Genomic DNA, 20786 nt, shown 5'->3' on the forward strand with positions numbered 1-20786 from the left:
TGAAAAGATCGGATCATTCACGACTTCCTTTGCATTTTTTCAAATGCTAATGAAAAGATCGGATCTTTCATGACTTCTTTTGAACCAATGCAAAAGATGCCATGAAATCACGTCATCCCATGGAACCCCTTCCTTCAAATTTTGCTGGGATCTTCTTCAAATGTTTCTTTAGAGTTATGCGACATTTTTTAATATTAAAAGGCCTCAAAAATATCGGGAATAAATTTAATTTATTTTTGCATTATCGTGGTGAAAAGGTCAATGGTAGAAAGTATATTTGTTTCGCATATTTTGGCGAACTTTTGTAAAACTTTATGAAATGGTCTGCTGGGTACAAACAAAAAACACAAACAGCTGTTTCATAAATGCAGAAACTATCGTCTGTCAGGGTAAAAAGTTAATTCAAATTAAGGAATTTTTAATGCAAATTAACTCTGCCGTCTGTCTAGGGTATTAACCTGACAAACGACAGTTTCTGCATTTACGAAACAGCTGTTTGCTGGTAAACAACTGTTTTGTTGTTGTTTGCAATGCAAATTGTGTCTCAGAGCATAAATATATGAATATGCTCTCTCGCCTACATGAATATGGGCTCTCTTTTACAGCATTGCCATATTGAAATACCTAAATTCAGTTTATTGGTATGTTCCTTTACTTTCAAAAATGGTAACAGTGGCAAAAAATGGTAAAAGTGGTGAGCTGCTATCATATAAATTGTATGCTTTTTTTAAGTAAAGGAAACTGGTAACCTCTGTCACGTAAAGGAACACGACTTATGTTCGCTTTGATTTTGTGCATTAAGAATGTGGATAATGCACGAATTAATTTGAATTAAGGCAGTTAATGCAAATTAACGCTGCCGTCTGTCTAGGGTATTAACTGTATAATAACCACCACTTATGCTGAAAAAGGCATTAAATCCTTTTACGATTAAAAAATACACAAATTATGTTTCAGGACCCTAGTGTGGATTTTGTTACGGCTAGATATGATTTGAAAAAAGTCTACAATGAACTTATGGTTTCCTTAATTGTACCCATAGTACTTTTTGTCATCTCTTCAATATCTCTGATTGTTATAACAAAACTGGTGAAGGTAAGTTTGTTGTTGTATAATCAATTGAACTGCGGTAACTAATTACAAAATAAAATAAATGTTCATTTTAGGTTGGAGATGATGCCAAAATGCGTTGCATTTGTGCTGCCGACAATGATGATACTGACGAAATATACTCGGCACGTAAAAGTGTACGAGCCCGTCAGATGGAGACCAATGAAGCAAATGAAAATCTTAATCAGTTGTCTAATTTAGAGGTAAGCTTTCGATTACATTCCCAGCAAAATGTTCGATGACAGATCATGAGTTGAATCATAGGTGCAAGTGACTTGTCATAGGTGCAAATTTAGGTGAATCACCGATGAAATTTACAAGGGAGTGACACCTGATTTCACCTGTTCATTGTCATGGCATTTTGCACCAGTTCATTGTCATGACATTTTGCACCAGTTCATTGTCACGGCATTTTGCACCAGTTCATTGTCACGGCATTTTGCACCAGTTCATTGTCATGACATTTTGCACCAGTTCATTGTCATGGCATTTTGCACCAGTTCATTGTCACGGCATCTTGCACCAGTTCATTGTTATAGCATCTTGCACCGGTTCATTGTCATGGCTTCTTGCACCAGTTCATTGTCATGGCTTCTTGCACCAGTTCATCGTCATGGCTTCTTGCACCAATGCTTTGGATCCGGATTTTTGCCAATCAGAAATAAAATTCGCAATACAATAATGTAATTTGTTGAATTAATAAGAATACAATGCGCAGATGATTTGTATCGCCAGATGTTATTTTTCTTTATTTTGTATGTAATTTTCAAAATTATATATTATATTAATCTGCAATATCATATTTATCTCTTCCGATGGCTGCAAGATACTTCTTTCAACTTGGGGGTTCCGTTTTTCCAATATTCGATAAATTATGTGTCAATCTCTGAACCAAGCTCATCGTTTGGGAAATCTAGTATAAATTTGAATTCTGTTATTTTATTTCAAAAGAAAAAGCTTATCCTGTAATAGTTACCACGTTATGGTCTCTTTTATACTTATTTTACCGATCTCCTACTTTGCTTCTCTCACTTTGCATGCCATGCTTGTGATATCGTGATCTTTCCATTGGAGTTTTGTTCCCTCGGGTCGCATAACGTCAAATGGCTCGTATTCATATGCCGGTGGCATCTTTATCCATCCTGTTAACATGGCCCAACCAACCCAATAATTGCAGCTCGATATGTTTTACTATATCGGTGTTGGTCGGCTGGGGAAGCTCGTGGTTAATAGACCGGGTCTTTTTCATACTTCTTTTTAATATCCACAAAACGAAACAGGTTTCCAAACACAAAATATATTTTTCTTTTGTTTTATATCAATTTACATTGTATTTTTAATTAAAATATATAAATTTTGCCACTATCGACCACTTTCATCTGACTTTTATTTTCATTTTAACAATTGCTTTTGCAAGTACATAATTATTCGGGTATATGAGTATTTGATAATTTATTGTGCGGTTACTTATCAATTTATTTGAACTCATGATAATATTGTGACAAAGATCGGATCTTTCATGACTTCAATTGCACTCATGAAAATTCGATGAAAAAATCGGATCTTTCATGACTTCGATTGCACTCATGAAAATTCGATGAAAAAGATCGGACCTTTCACGACTTCAATTGCACTCATGAAAATTCGATGAAAAAGATGGGATCTTTCACGACTCCTTTCGCACTCATGCAAAAGAACCAGTGAAATCATGATTTCACATGGAATCACTTCCATTTAATTTTGCTGGGATTGTGGGGGTAAAGAACAAAACCGTTATTTCTACATTTTATACATGTCGACAGAAATAATGAATTATGATACTACCCAGCAAAACTACTCATTACAAAACCCTTTACTAACCGATTTTTTTTTATTTTTATTTTTTTTTTTTTTTTTTGGCGAAATTTGAAAATTCACAATTATTATTTTTAATTCTGAAAAATGTAATTTTTCCTGCTCAATAAGGGCCATAACCACTTAAGTAAAGATTGAGGTCTGTTTGCTAATAAAGCTCATGACAACAGTATATTTTCTAAGGGAGGTCCATTAGCCCGGGGTGATTTGTATGGAGGGAAAAACACTTTATTGGGTCGGCCCCTCACGTTTCTGATTTCTGGGATTGTACTGAGCAAAAAAGTCCACGAGTTTGACTTGAAGTTTTTTTAATTAATTCTCTTTCGAGTTGAGCTGTTAGGCCTTTAGAGATACATTGAAAAATTAGGAGTCTACCGAAGTCCCACGCATCCAACCATTACACTACGTTTCACGGGTGGTAAATCCGATCTTCAGGTGTATTAGGATGTTGTTTTTGTGGCAGACGAAGGCAAAGCTTGGTAACTGGTATATATATCGAACTTCATTAGATAAATGTATATGCGAAATTATGTCAGTTAATTGAAACTCCAAACTTTTCCTATAGTCCTGCTTGGTAATCCCATTTTTCAATGTTCACAAATACTATGGTAAGTTTTATTCCTACATCATTAGTAATTGCTCTTCTATATCAGAAGATTTTTTTTTTTATTTTTTTATTTTTTGATCATCAATTATTGTCTACTAAAGTTTTGACAAGTTGATGGTGGCTTAGAACGCTAAGACGCCGGCAACCTTTTTATCCACAAGCTTTTGTGATGTACTAGAGAGTTCTTATTGAGAGTACTTATTGTCTTGTCTACAATTATCGTGTTGAATCGAAAGTCTCAATGGTTTGGCTGTTATATGCCAAAATATCCAGAAGCGAAGGACAAAAAAATTTAGTTTCCATGAAGCCAAGGTTTGTACTATTATAATACGCGAACTATTGTAGTTTACCAGAATATTTTTGAATAAAGCTGAAAAATTAAGCAAAAAAATTAATTTGCGTGGAAGTTATGACCGCGTAAATGAATAAACATAGGCAAAAACATGTTGAAGCTAGCGGGGTTTTTTATGCTTGGTTTACATTTACGAAATCCACTCGATTTCAACTGTCACTTCCTTAGCGTATACGTCAAATGAAAACTCATCCGAAATCCATACGATTTCATTTAACGTTTATGCAATGGAATTGACGGTTGAAATCGAGTGGATTTCGTAAATGTAAACCAAGCATTACATTGCTTTTCGATTGTTGATTAAACCATAGTAGAATAATTACAGGTAGGCCACGTCTAACAGCTGATTAAAATTTTTTTCTTATTATGGCCTATTCTGTCAGAAGCAGGGTAGACATTTTTGATTGTTGTTGACATTATCCAATGATAAAGGTAGATGCATCGGTGAATTGTTCCAACGGAAAACTTCTGCTGCAACGCCATATCTTAAAATAAAAAACAAGTTCAAACGACTTTTATTCATGTGGCAAAATTAAATTGTTAATTTTTTAATAGTAATACTTGCGAAAGAACGGTTCGTCAAATATTGATATTGATTGAAATTTGTTCCAAAAGTACGGGAATGTTAAAATTACAATTTTTTTTTTTAAATTGTAGGTGAAATGTCGAAGTATCTGCTAATCGGATGCCACCAATTACGATGTTAGATCAGCCAAACTTGTCAAGTAGAAAATAAGAGAATAACATTTTTTCACCGTCATAAGATTGGGTACAACTTTTGCTATTTTTGGAACACTTTTCTAGCCACAATAGCCTAGCTTAAATAATATTTATTTTTTACTCTCGTTGGTGCTTTTAACATATAAACAGTTCTAAATACCATATATTTTTGTAAAGCGGGCTAACTATGCAGATACATCTACCTTTATTATTGTACAATGCCATTTGAAGTTTTTCAGCGATGTTCATACCTGGCCTACCTCTACTTTATTGTACCATGGGTTAAACCATTCAAATGACGGACATCTGTCCAAAGTAAAAGTAGAAGAATAAAAAATTAAGATTACACTTCTAATGTATTGTGTGTACCATAACTCTTGATGGGAGTAACAGATTTGTTCCATACTTTACACATCCTAATATATCTAACAGGTTTAGGTCAGGTTCGAATATGGACTATATTTGTCCACTCCGTCGGATAAATCCCACACACATTTTTGGATAAATTCACTTTAAGACCTGCTCTCGGATCACTTTGATTTTTGTTGAAGCAACTTGTATTCGCTGCCTCAATTACGACAGTAAAAGTTTTTTCAAGGGCAAGTCCATACTTCTTGAGAAAAAAGCCCGAAAGTTGTAAAAACCCCCTATGACTCCATATGTAGTGACTGGAGAGCTCGAACCGAAGACTGCGTTCGTCTACACTTTGGGTATCGAATATTAGATGAAATTCGAAGGTGGAAGGAGTGGACCTTTCGATACCTCCCCCACAAAAGTTCAAAAATATTTGCTAAAATGGAACTCTAAATATTGTCGAAACTCAGTTTAAAAAAATCCTATCTATCGATATCCCCGTAAATTTTTGCGCTTTAATCCTATCCATATTGTTTTGAAAACCCCCCTAAATACGTAAGTTTTTTTTTTTGAAAAAAAATATTTCAATCCTGACATGCTGAGGGTATATCTCTGTCGGCAATGCCGACTGATACCTTTTTTACTTGTTTTCAGTAAAGAAACTGACACATCATTCGCATTTTTGCGGAAACAGAGGTCTAACAAATTTAGTGGCATGAGAGCTGTATCCGATTTATCCCAAAAATAGTGTGTGATGCTACATCCACGGTTCTTGATGGTTTAAATCAATGTATTTTTTCACGGTTGATAGTGAAATCGGATGCGCATAAAAAGTGTGTGCACTTTATGGAAATTATTAGCGCTATACAATTGTTTGCACACTAAACTGCCGCTGCAAAAGTCAATGTTGGTAAATGAAAAGAAAACAATTCGTTGTATTGGAAAGCCGCATGCGCATCAAGTGATTTTAAGGATTTCGCGATTTGCATGCATTTCAAAATGTGTATTACCTGATACAGTTTCCCTTCAAAATTATTCCCCATTAAAAGGTTCCCAAAATTTATATGAACATCTTCCCTATGGGCCGATTCCGTACAGCGAGGCGAGTCATGTCGCGTCGTCTATCGTCTCTGCGACAAAATTTAAAAAATGCACTACGTACAGCGATAGAAAATAATCGTCGATAACAAGTTATTTTTATTTTTTTTTATTTTATTTTTATTCGTTAGTAAAAATGAACGGCGACAGCTAATTTGTTGTCGCCGGAAAATGAACATTACGGCGACAAAATTTGACGTCGTCGTGCGACTTTTGCCATACGTAATGGAAAAATTGCAACTGGCAACGCGACACGACTCGCCTCGCTGTACGGAATCGGCCCACTAACTTCCTCAAGATGTTAGCGTGTATTCGGGAAGTGATTACAATAATAAATGTGCGTTTTCCTAAAATATGATAAATGTTTTACCTAAAATAGATGAATAACTCCGACCTAGTTTTCCTACATTTTCTTCAACTAACTCACAAAATAAATTTGGAAAAATATATTTTTCTTACAAACGTGTTTTAATTTTTTTGTTATAATATGCGAACCGCTAAAAAGATTTAAAAAGTTTTGGTTTCATTTGAATCTTCGCGATGTTTAGATTACGTACAAATATATTTAAGATGCATAAACAGCTTGAATTTTATTAAAACATGTTGCAAACTATCAATTTGTTTAATTCTTTCTTATTTTCCGCGAAAATTTACAACATTTTCACTAAAGATAGGTGACCTCAGTATAGTATGTAGGAAGCCATTAATTTACAACGTTTCTCAATATAATGAGTACGACTTTTTTAAAGTTTTTTCTTATTATCAAAATTGAAACGGCTATAACTTTTACGCGCAATATCCGAAATTAGTATCTCGAAAAGATTTGAGAATTGGAATTTTTCTCAATCCATGTAGCAAAACTCATTCGTGTAGCTTAAACAATTTTTTCAATTTTTTTTTCGATGGAAAACAAAAAAATTTTGTCTTTTCCTCATATACACTTCGAAAATGGTTTTTGCACCAAGCAGGATATTTTTGGGGATGTGTAGCTACTTGTGTGACTACACCACTCGGAGACTTTATTCATAGTTATAAGAAATGAAGTGGATTGGACTAGAGTAATTGTAAGATTAGAAGGGGAAAACAAAGAATTTAAAAAAGATAGTATAAAGTATTTTTCTATTTACTATCAATCTTCTTCAATTGAAAGATCTGGTTCATTTTGCAGTTCCAATCGATCGGATCGTTTGTACGAAAAACTAGGATCTAAAATTACCCAACTCTAGTATTTACATATATAAAGATTTAGAGAGTTGACAGTTATGAGGAATTTTAGGGTAGTTGGAAATCCAGCGGAGATGCACGTATTCAGGTTGCGCCGTCCCAACCATTTCAAATTGTTGATATTACTGATTGTAACAGGTTCCATAGTTGAATAGAAGTTTATACTTGCTGGAAAATACACGTCTAATTAAGCATGCCGCTTGCGAGCTAGCATTGGGCAACGACATAAGAGATGATTTATTACACAGAGCCTACCATAATGCTCAGATTTTCAGCTATGCTCAGATTTAAGAATGAATTTGTTCTGTTGGTTGATATAGTTGGCCAAATGGTTCTTGACACGTTGCATCCAGGTTCATTATGCCATAATTATTTGGCCTTTTCATAAAGAACGCTAAAAGTTTTCGAAATTTATCAATTCTGCAGCCTTCCCAATCGCGAAGATTTCAGCTTGGAATGTACTACAGTCGTTGCCAACTTGCATTCAAGACCTAGCCTTTATAGTAGACGGCAACTCCCGCACCTTCTTTCATCTTGCAACCAGACCATCCAGAGGAGGTTTACTTCGGTTCCAGTCATCTAAACTTGGGATAGCGACATCTACGCCGTCAAATCCCAAGACATTAAGGTCCGCTCCTAGTTTCTTTAGGATACATCCATTTCCGTAGGTACTGTTGCATCAAAGATTCAGTTCTTGCAGCAAGTAAAAAAGTGTTAAGTTCGGGCGGGCCGAACTTTTTATACCCTCCACCATAAATATTATATGGGCGCTTCACCAAAACGTGGACCTATATTTGCAATTTTTAGTGGAGATGTTTTTGGTCATTGGTAACATCAAATGTCAAATTTCAGCTAATTCGGTCAGAAAATGTAGCTAAAAGCCTTAAAATACTTTAAATCGGGAGGTACCGTTATATGGGGGCTATACCAAAACGTGGACCTATCTTGACAATTTTTCGTAGAGAAGCTTTTTGGTCATTGGGAACCTCAAATGTCAAATTTCAGCTAATTCGGTAAAAAAAATGGAGCTAAAAGTTTCAAAATACCTTAAATCGAGTGGTGCCGTTATATGGAACCTATACCAAAACGTGGACATATCATCAGCTTTCTTGGTGCAACAATTTTTTGGTCTCTTGAAACTCCAAGGTCCAAATTGGAGGCAATTTGGGAGGAAAATGTAGATAAAACCCTCAAAATACCTTAAACCGGGAGGTACCGTTATATGGGGGCTATACCAAAACGTGGACCTATCTTGACAATTTTCGTATAGACACCTTTTGGTCATTGCGAACCTCAAAGGTTCAATTTCAGCTAGTTTGGTCAAAAAATTTAGATAAAATCCCCAAAATACCTTAAATCAGGTGGTACCGTTATATGGGGGCTATACCAAAACGTGGACCTATATAGCCCATCTTCGAACTTGACCTGCCTATGGAAAAAAAACACTCGGGTGCGCTCTAGAGTGATTACAATAGACGGACGGATAGACGGGCATGGCTAGATCGTCTTAGAATTTTATCCTGACCAAGAATATGTACAGTGTTGTGCATATCAAAAGCAACAAAACGAGGATTTTGCAGTAATTCAATTTTTGGATCCGTTACAATTTTTTAAAAATGTAATATTTTGTGTCCAGTTGTTTTTTATTATGTACAGAGAGCTTCCAACAAGTTGTTTCTGTACTTTGTCGTTGGATGGGATAACAACAACAATAATATTGGCTGATCCTCGAGAACGGGGATTGCAAAACAAAAGCAACAACAGAATATTATTAAAAATTGTAGTGACATCGGTGTTAATTAACTGTACTTTTGACTTAAATTTGCCTTTTGGGGTATGGTAGTGTCATTTTAGAAAGGATTTGCATATGTTATCCTAACAGAGTTGCCACTTTCTACCACTTTTCCCAGGGTCTGGGGAAAATCTCATAATACCCTCAAATCAAAAATTTTTTCCCTCATATAAACATTTAAATTTTAAAATATTCATTCGGAAAGTGGATTAATGTCAACCGTTCTTTTGTTTGCCGCATAATAAAAAGTTAAAAAATCAAATATTGGTAAACACAATACATCCTTGTCTAAACCCCTTAAGACCATCGACACATTTTGGCGGAAAACGTTGCGGAAACTTAAAAAATAACGCTAATAGGAACTTCCAAGAATTAGTTGGGGCTCTTATTTCCGATATATGACCTAGAGTACTTCGCAGAAGAAGTTTTGAAAACAATTTGAAAAGTTATACACTGGCCAAGAAACCATTGACATACCCAAAGGAAGACAATTTATGAAACACTGGTAGAAAATGCAATGTTTTATATGGTTTAAGCGACCGAATAAGATTTTTTTTATTTTATTTTCAATAAATTATATTAAAAATAAGATTTAATAACAAAAAATATAAAAAACCTGTATTATTTAGCTATATGAGGATATTTTACTCACTGTTGGTTGAAACAATGGGTTCTTGACCGTTGTGTTGTTTGAGTTGGGAGCTGTATAACTTCTCAAATTGTTTTCAAAACTTCTTCTGCGAAGTACTCTGGACCATGTATCGGAAATAAGAGCCCCAACTAATACTTGGGTGTTTCTATTTGCATTATTTTTAATGTTTCCCCAACGTTTCTAGCCACAATGTGCCAATGGCCTCAAGGGGTTTACACCAGGATGTATCGTATTTACCACTATTTGGTTGTTTAACTTTTTTATTATGCGGCAAACAAAAGAACGGTTGATATTAATCCACTTTCCGAAGGAATATTTTAAAATTTAAATGTTTATATGAGGGAAAAAATTTTTGATTTGAGGGTATTATGAGATTTTCCCCAGACCATGGGAAAAGTGGTAGAAAGTGGCAACCCTGTTAGGATAACAAATGCAAATCCTTTCTTAAATGACACTACCATGCCCCAAAAGGCAACACTGTATATATACTTTCCACTCACACTAGCGCAAGTTATAATCTGAAAATGTGTGTTTTTGGCCATCACTGGTCTCGAGTATGTACAAATAATTTAATGATATATGGAAAGTCCTGTATCAGCCAGGTAATATCTATTTGAAGAATTTGTGAGGAACAAGAGCAGCAGAACAATGATGCAGATTATTCTGAAGGTTGTGTAGCGCTTGCCGCTTTCCTACTTTTACTGAGTTGCGTGAAGTGGATTCGTACGGAACCGAATTCATCCCAAACCGAAGTTCTGGTTTATCTCACGTTTCCCCTTAATAAACCTATATTAGAGAGTGATTAGAATAATACCAGATGTAACGAGATCTGGATTTTCAGTATTCCCTTTCCATTGTAGGTGGGGGAACTCATGCTGGAAACATCTTTCTGGATTGTATGTCAGATGTGGCGATCGTAGCAAGATTAGCCTCTAACCACAGTTCACAAGAACTTGGTTTTTGTATATATGGACATTTTGTACACCACATGGCTTGAAGGGTTTCGCCACATTTTACATCCAAATTAGCTGTAATTCGACATTTCGAGTTTTGTATGAATCAGAAAGAAGTCTTTTTGGCCAAAATTACTGACATAGGTCAGTGTTTTCATGTAGCCTCCCATATAAGGGAACCGATTTCACGTATTTTTGAAAAGAGATTATGCAGATGCAAAAAACAGATACCGTTGATTTAAAATATATATATTTTCAATATTTTTCAGGTCAATGTTTTTCGAACCTCGAACTTCATCGAATCAATCATATCAAAAATTAATTTAAATGTCGAATACACCCAAAAATACTAATAATAATAACACTGTGCAACAAAATTAATTTTTTCAAAATTTTTCAAAATGATGGGAAAAACCTTGTAGATTATAAAAGCAGAGCTAAAAATGCTAAAAATATTAGACACGTGTATCGCCGTTTTTAAAGTTTACATCGGAATGTAACCAAAGTAGGCGGGGCACTGTAAATGTCACCAAAGCAGGAGTTACTCCCATCATTGTATTATTTATGACCACGTCAAATCGTGCATGGGAGAGCCCATATGACACCTATATTTTCACTGGACTATAACCGTAAACCTCTCACGTATTTTCACAAACAATATAAGAACGAATGGCCTATCCTAACTACGTAATTTAAGTTAAAAGTACTAAAAATTCGCAATTTAGCCAGGTCCGATCTGGGTTTTCTATATTTTTCAAATATATATTCACCACAAATGTTTCAAAAGCTGTTTAAATGGAGCGCACAACATCTTCTGTATGAATTTATAACAAAAAACCATCAATAAGATACATATTTATAGTGTCCAATCACAACGACAATCTGGATAAAAATTGTAAAATATGGCCCTAAACCATTTATCGAAAACAAGGGTCGCTATGAATGTTATATGTTATGGTTACAGATTTCTTTTATTCAGAGACTCATAATGAAATTTATTTTGGAACATTTCTTACTTTAACAATATTCCCAAAAGGTAAAGCATTTTGCTAGATTTTGATCCAGTATGGAATTATGTAAAATTAGCAGTACAAAATTAAAACATATACACCCTTATTACGGTTGGCGTTGTCGTAGGCGTTCAAGTGTCGTAGACGTAGTCGTAGGCGTTGTCGTTGTCGTAGTCAATAATATGCCTGTTCGATAACTTTGCAAGTGAAAAGTTTTTGCAAATTCTTGCAACTACTTGCAAGACTTCTCAATTCTCTTATACTGAACAAGTTTGTTATCGAACAGCATTTTGTAAAAGTTTGTCCAAATTTGCACAAACTTTTGGGTTATCGTACAGACCTAATTTTTGGTATTATGTAAAATTTTCGACTACGTCTGTTTTGTAATAGATTGCAAAAATACAGGATGTTAAAGATTATTAACATTTTCGAATATTACACGCCACCCTGTTATAAAAAAGAAAACAAAAAAAAACAGAGTCAGTTAAAATAAAAAGCAATTATTTATTAATAAACCATAAAAATGTTAAGTGTGGGTTATTTTATATCTGACGATGAGGATGAATATACTCCGAACGATTTAAACAGTTACGACAAGAATCAAACATATTTTCCATGACTGATACTCAGTTGCTGTTGCTGAAATCCATTTCTGTGAGGGGTATTTGTGACTAGTGTGCAGGGATCCTGGTTCACTTGGACCTGTTGCTCATTTCCATGAGTTATACCTATGCTTACAGGGGTTATTGTGCGGGAATCCTGATTCACTACGACCTGCGGCTCTTTTGCATGAGACCTGCTTACGCTTTGGGGAGTAACTGTGCAGGGATCGCGGTTTTTTAAATCTTCATGGATTATACATGCTTCAAACAGTTCTTCCTCAGTGGTTGTTTCTCGAAGCGTTGAAGGCTGCTGGATTCCAATTGACTGATTGTCCGCGTTTACAATTGTATTCAATTGTAACAAGCTTGATGCTGCTTCTTCCGTGTCTGTTAGTATGTACTGCTTGAAGGATCCTCCACCTGTAGCACGACATTCCGCCTTATTGTGAACTAACTTCTTCCTTAACTTGAATTTGTAGTCAGCCCAGACTTTCATCCAACCCCCACCTGTTCGTACTGGCGGTCCTAAAACGTTGAGTTTCGTACTAATTTTATTCCACTCTTCTTTCACGCTAATTTTTTTTTATTCCATTGCTGTAACCTCTGGCCAAATTTGGATTGTTGTGCAGAATCTGGACCATTGTGTCAAACTGCTTTTTTGTGGTGACTTTTGTTCTAAAACATGTGCAATATTATAAAATTTATATGAATACTAGCTGAACCCGGTGCGCTTTGCTGCCCCGACTACGATAAAATATAATGGAATGCCATAATTATATTAACGTTTTTAATATTTTAACGAATAAATATAGGAGATATGAAGGCGTTATATACTTATTCAGGGTTGTTATGGAGCTACTATGTTATTTTTTGTACGTTTCAGGAGGTAACACTCCTCCGAAAGCCTTTCCGCCAATAAGTATTTCTAATGATTTAGATATATCATAATAAAACATAAATCTTAAGAAGTCTCTCAAAGATATGATACTTAATAGCAGTATCCTTGGTCAATTCCTTTCCAACTATAAGTTCTTGTGTATGTAATGATGAGTTCTACTGACTGCTAAGTCTTCAAAATTTCATTGAAATTGAACATATGTAACAAAAACATGCCGAAAATATATATGGGAGCTATATCCAAATCTGAACCGATTTCGATATAATTTGGCACATTTATTTCTAGACCAAATTCCGTTACACATTCCAAATTTCAGTGAAATTGGACATATATAGCGTGCTTGGTGCATAAAAAACAGGAAATCCGCCGAAAATATATATGGGAGCTACATTCAAGTCTGAACCGATCTCGATATAATTTAGCACATTTATTTCTAGAAGGAATTCCGTCAGACCCTCCAAATTTCAACGAAATTGGACATATATAGCGTGTTTGGTGCATCAAATGTCGAAAATCGGCCGAAAATATATATTGGAGCTATATCCAAATCTGAACCGATTTCGATATAATTCGGCACATTTATGTCTAGACCAAATTCCGTTACACGTTTCAAATTTCAGTGAAATTGGACATATATAGCTTGTTTGGTGCATCAAATGCGGAAAATCGGCCGAAAATATATATGGGAGCTATATCAAAATCTGAACCGATTTCGATAAAATTTGGCTCATGTATTTCTAGACCAAGTTCAGTCACACACTCCAAATTTTATTCAAATTGGATATAAATAGCGTGTTTGGTGCCTCAAATACATAAAATCGGCAGAAAATATATATAGGAGCTATATCCAAATCTGAACCGATTTCGATATAAATTGGCACATATATTTCTAGGCCAATATCCATCACACATTCAAAAGCGAAATTGGACATATATAGCGTGTTTGGTGCATAAAATAAGGAAATCGGCCGAAAATATATGTATATGGGGACTATATCCAAATTTAAACCAATCTCGTTATAATTTGGCACATTTATTTTTAGAACAAATGCCGTCAGACATTTAAAATTTCAGCGAAATTGGACATATATAGCGTGTTTGGTGCATAAAATAAGGAAGTCGGCCGAAAATATATGTGTATGGGAGCTATATCTAAATCTTAACCGATTTTGATATAATTTGGCACGTTTATTTCCAGACCAAGTTCCGTCACACATTCCAAATTTCATTGAAATTGGACATAAATAGCATGTGTGGTACATAAAATAAGGAAATCGGCCGAAAATATATGTATGTGGGAGCTATATCCAAATCTGAACCGATTTGAATATAATTTGGTAAATTTATTTCTACATCAAATTCCGTCACACATACAAAATTTGAAGGCTACATCTGTAATAGTTCTAAAGATATTTGCATACAAAATCTAAATTTTTTGGAGGTACCTCCGGTTTTGATGCTATATCTCCAGATCCACGCGAAATTTCTAAAAATTATATAGCCTATTTTCATTCCAGGCCATGTAGCAATGTACCCTAAAAATTTCAGTAAGATCTGTTCAGCGGTTTTCGAGTCCATAAGGCACAAACGAACAAACAAACAAACAAACGTACAAACATATTTCAATTTTATATATGTAGATATAATCTTTTTGTTATATAGACACATACCTTTTGTTTAAATCCATTTTATTTGTTCGTTTTTATTAACGTTTTAAGAAATTTGTCTGTTGTCGTCAACAAAATCTCTAACGACTAATTTCACAGCGTTTCTCGTAATAAAACGCCTCTCGTGGTAGCAAAATTGTAAAACAATCAGCCTTATTACGGTTGGCGTAGTCGTATCCAAAATTGCAAATTGACGTGTCGTAACGTCTAATTGGTATTATGTATGTCGTACACGACATTTTCGCAACGACTAATTGGTATTATGTATGTCGTATACGAGATATTACAACTCTGTATGCCATTCTTTTACAATTTTGCTACCACGAGAGGCGTTTTATTACGAGAAACGCTGTGAAATTAGTCGTTAGAGATTTTGTTGACGACAACAGACAAATTTCTTAAAACGTTAATAAAAACGAACAAATAAAATGGATTTAAACAAAAGGTATGTGTCTATATAACAAAAAGATTATATATTCGTATAAATTTTATAATATTGCACATGTTTTAGAACAAAAGTCACCACAAAAAAGCAGTTTGACACAATGGTCCAGATTTCGCAGAACAATGCAAATTTGGCCAGAGGTTACAGCAATGGAATAAAAAAAATTAGCGTGAAAGAAGAGTGGAATAAAATTAGTACGAAACTCAACATTTTAGGACCGCCAGTACGAACGTACGAACAGGTGAGGGTTGGATGAAAGTCTGGGCTGACTACAAATTCAAGTTAAGGAAGAAGTTAGTTCACAATAAGGCGGAATGTCGTGCTACAGGTGGAGGATCCTTCAAACAGTACATACTAACAGACACGGAAGAAGCAGCATCCAGCTTGTTACAATTGGATACAATTGTAAACGCGGGCAATCAGTCAATTGGAATCCAGCAGCCTTCAACGCTTCGAGAAACAACCACTGAGGAAGAACTGTTTGAAGCATGTATAATCCATGAAGATTTAGAAAACCACGATCCCTGCACAGTTACTCCCCAAAGCGTAAGCAGGCCTCATGCAAAAGAGCCGCAGGTCGTAGTGAATCAGGATCCCCGCACAATAACCCCTGTAAGCATAGGTATCACTCATGGAAATGAGCAACAGGTCCAAGTGAACCAGGATCTATGCCCACTAGTCACAAATACACCTCACAGAAATGGATTTCAGCAACAGCAACTGAGTATCAGTCATGGAAAATATGTTTGATTCTTGTCGTAACTGTTTTCGTCTTACTTTTAAATCGTTCGGAGTATATTCATCCTCATCGTCGGATATAAAATAACCCACACTTAACATTTTTATGGTTTATTAATAAATAATTGTTTTTTTATTTTAACTGACTCTATTTTTTGTTTTCTTTTTTATAACAGGCTGGCGTGTAATAGTCGAAAATGTTAATAATCTTCAACACCCTGTATTTTTGCAATCTATTACTAAACAGACGTAGTCGAAAATTTTACATAATACCAAAAATTATTGACTACAACAACGCCTACGACTACGTCTACGACACTTGAACGCCTACGACAACGCCAACCGTAATAAGGGTGAATGGCAGACAGAGTTGTAATCACCCTTATTACGGTTGGCGTTGTCGTAGGCGTTCAAGTGTCGTAGACGTAGTCGTAGGCGTTGTCGTAGTCAATAATTTTTGGTATTATGTAAAATTTTCGACTACGTCTGTTTAGTAATAGATTGCAAAAATACAGGGTGTTGAAGATTATTAACATTTTCGACTATTACACGCCAGCCTGTTATAAAAAAGAAAACAAAAAATAGAGTCAGTTAAAATAAAAAAACAATTATTTATTAATAAACCATAAAAATGTTAAGTGTGGGTTATTTTATATCTGACGATGAGGATGAATATACTCCGAACGATTTAAACTGACTGATACTCAGTTGCTGAAATCCATTTCTGTGAGGGGTATTTGTGACTTGTGTGCAGGGATCCTGGTTCACTTGGACCTGTTGCTCATTTTCATGAGTGATTCCTATGCTTACAGGGGTTATTGTGCGGGGATCCTGATTCACTACGACCTGCGGCTCTTTTGCATGAGACCTGCTTACGCTTTGGGGAGTAACTGTGCAGGGATCGTGGTTTTCTAAATTTTCATGGATTATACATGCTTCAAACAGTTCTTCCTCAGTGGTTGTTTCTCCAAGCGTTGAAGGCTGCTGGATTCCAATTGACTGATTGCCCGCGTTTACAATTGTATCCAATTGTAACATGCTTGATGCTGCTTCTTCCGTGTCTGTTAGTATGTACTGCTTGAAGGATCCTCCACCTGTAGCACGACATTCCGCCTTATTGTGAACTAACTTCTTCCTTAACTTGAATTTGTAGTCAGCCCAGACTTTCATCCGACCCTCACCTGTTCGTACTGGCGGTCCTAAAATGTTGAGTTTCGTACTAATTTTATTCCACTCTTCTTTCACGCTAATTTTTTTATTCCATTGCTGTAACCTCTGGCCAAATTTGGATTGTTCTGCAAAATCTGGACCATTGTGTCAAACTGCTTTTTTGTGGTGACTTTTGTTCTAAAACATGTGCAATATTATAAAATTTATACGAATATATAATCTTCTTGTTATATAGACACATACCTTTTGTTTAAATCCATTTTATTTGTTCGTTTTTATTAACGTTTTAAGAAATTTGTCTGTTGTCGTCAACAAAATCTCTAACGACTAATTTCACAGCGTTTCTCGTAATAAAACGCCTCTCGTGGTAGCAAAATTGTAAAAGAATGGCATACAGAGTTGTAATATCTCGTATACGACATACATAATACCGATTAGTCGTTGCGAAAATGTCGTGTACGACATACATAATACCAATTAGACGTTACGACACGTCAATTTGCAATTTTGGATACGACTACGCCAACCGTAATAAGGCTGAATATCTCGTATACGACATACATAATACCAATTAGTCGTTGCGAAAATGTCGTGTACGATATACATAATACCAATTAGACGTTACGACACGTCAATTTGCAATTTTGGATACGACTACGCCAACCGTAATAAGGCTGATAGTTTCATCCTAATATATACACGTTTGTAATCTAATTTATTAAGGAAATTTCATAGTTAGATATATGGTTTATTCTGAAACTCATAGTGAAATTTTGTATAGAATTTTTCATCTTTTGACACTTTTCACCTAGAACCAAGTTTCATATTACTTTCATGTATCAACTCGAAAAAGAAGGAAAAAAATGTCATCAAAAAAATTGGGAAATATTTTCATGTTTTTTCAGCAAAATTTATAATGCTATTTTATGATATATAATGTAAATAGACATTTCATTTCTTTGGTGACCCATAGTGTCTTTGACCTCATCTCTCTAAAATTATGTTTTGTGGGACAATTTTGAATAAACTCAGATGAAGTCCGACTTCAACCCTAAAACGTGCTTTTCGTTTTTAGAGATTTCTGGCCACTAGATAAGATTTACAGATTTGGTGTATTCTGAGACCTATAGTAAAATTTTATGACGAACAATTTTGTAGAATATTTGGATTTGATATGATCACATTTTAAAGTAGTTTTTGAAAGATTTTCGAAAAAAAGACCAAAAAGACCCCTTCGATTAACCGAATGAGGTTTAAATTTTCTAAAAAAATATTACCCACATCCTCCTCTGTAAAGTTGCCAAAGACACTTTATACCTAAAATGCAAGGATTCCATAATATCTCAACTCGAATATTTCGAAAAAACTAGAAATGGGCGAAACTTGCCTCGACTACTTTGGTTACTTTCCGATGTAAACTTTAAAAACGCCGATACACATGTCTCATATTTTTTTCTCTACTTTCATAATCTATTCAGTTTTCCTTGTCATTTTTAGTTGTCGCACAGTGTTATCGAATGTCGGCGTAAAACAAATGTTTTGGGAAAACAGCCGATATTGGGTTTACTTGTTCTGTTTAACCCCTAGGCGGAGGGTATATCTCTCTCGGCAAGGCCAGATGATATTACTCTACTTGTTTAAATATAGACACTAATTTTTATCCATATCTCTAATTTTATATTTTTTTAGGATTTGGACATAAGCCCAAGTGATACTCATGGAATGATTGGTAGCACAAAGCATTTATTACCATCAAGTGCTACCAATGAGTCTGCAAATACGGAGCATGATGATGAGAAAGCCTCTACCTGTGACGTTCCGGAAAAACCTTTAGTAGTAATTTAAGCTGAAAAATTATCCCACCAAAAAGATAACTAAGAAAAACAAACTATTATATTAATTTTTTAAATATTACTTAAACAACAAAAATGCATACAAATGTACTTATATATACATGGACAAATAAGCTAACTTCATCTATTATCTATTTTTATTGTTTACCGGCATAAAAAAGCAATGCAATGAATTTAATGTTGTAGTTTGTGTAAAATTTTATATACTATTTATTCACATCACAGCTGTACCTTGATATTGTGAAAACATAACTGATAACGGATATGCTGTTCAATTTCGTCCAGGAACAAAAGCAAAGCAAACAAAAACATACAAACTTTTAATCTTTGTTTATAAACTTATTAGGAGAACTTTATATGTATGTTTTATAACAAAAATATGAATGTATATGTACAAATCGTATCGCATTGCATAGTAATTTCTCAGAAATTTCACAAAAGACCATTATTGAAAAACAAAAGAAAATATAACTGCCTTCAATGTTAACTACGGTGTAATCGAAAAAAAAAGCAAAATCAAACTATCTATCTCGTCACGATACAGAAATATAAACGAAAAACTACTACTTTTTATGTGATTAAACTGAAAAATAAATAAATATCTAAAAAAAATAATATATAAAAGCTATTGACAACAGTGTTTTTTTACATATACGTTAAAATACAGCGAACTTGTCCTAATTCAATTGCCAAATTCAAATATATCAAATAAATCCTCACAGAGGAGGTTACCATGAACTGCATTCAAAGTACTTCGTTTTTTTTAAGTACTAAACTCTTCAAGGAATAAGCCTTAACGTAGAGGGTTAAGGCTTATTCCTTGGAGGTGCAGAATATCATCACTGATGATAATCACTAGACATCGGATTTTTGCATGTTTTTTATTTCTCATCCGATTGGACTCAAATTTTGGATCTAGGCGTTTTAAGGGTCAATTTTTCGATATTTGGGGTCATATCAAAAACATGCAAAAAATATGCAAAAAATATGCCAAAAAATATGCAAAATATGCAAAAAAAATATGCAAAATATGCAAAAAATATGCAAAAAATATGCAAAATATGCAAAAAATATGCAAAATATGCAAAAAATATGCAGAATATGCAAAAAATATGCAAAATATGCAAAAAGTTTTTGGCCGAAAATCGTCATAAAAGTCGTAAAATTGTCAATTAATGTTAGAAAAATCGTCAAAAATCTTCAAAATGTTCTAAATTAAGATAGTTGGCCGTTTAACGTTGATTTTTTAGCAGATTATTGTGTTATCGAAACCTCTTACGGCAGTGTGGTGTTGGGTACAAAAGTATGGTATTGTAATATACTTTTTTATTACTAAACTTTGCAAAAGTATAAAATTTGATAAAATATCAAACGTTCTATGTAAAATTTAATATTTTCTTTGTTATAATTTGTAGCGTTGGGCTGGTTATTGTTCAAAGGGAACAAATCGATGTCGGATTTTTAAGACGGCAACCGCATAAAGTTTTTAGTTTGGCCAGACTGTGAAAGTTTTAGCACAATTGGAATATGTTAACATGTGCCACTGGGGCCTCGACATTATGAAAATAGCGATTTTTGGCTATTTAGCGATTTCGGCGACCGATTTCTGTGGAATGATTAAAGCTTTTTGTCCATATTAAGTATTAAATTAAAGGCCATTCTGTTCTTAACATTTCTTGCTGAACAA

General features: G+C 34.5%; 1 protein-coding gene across 1 annotated transcript in view; it reads left to right on the forward strand.

Moving 5' to 3' along the window:
* Positions 1 to 19727, forward strand: part of Teh4 (tipE homolog 4 phospholipid transfer protein) — a 56180-nt gene extending 36453 nt beyond the window's left edge. The window contains exons 7-9 of the mRNA XM_073981708.1: positions 958 to 1095; positions 1167 to 1313; positions 18936 to 19727. Coding sequence (XP_073837809.1) covers positions 958 to 1095; positions 1167 to 1313; positions 18936 to 19091 — 441 coding nt within the window. The 3' untranslated portion in view covers positions 19092 to 19727. The remainder of the gene's footprint in view (positions 1 to 957; positions 1096 to 1166; positions 1314 to 18935) is intronic.
* Positions 19728 to 20786: the final 1059 nt, after the last annotated feature.

Source organism: Musca autumnalis, unplaced genomic scaffold (assembly GCF_047663935.1).
Source record: "Musca autumnalis isolate F117 unplaced genomic scaffold, ASM4766393v1 scaffold_4, whole genome shotgun sequence".
Classification (NCBI taxonomy): Eukaryota; Metazoa; Arthropoda; class Insecta; order Diptera; family Muscidae; genus Musca; species Musca autumnalis.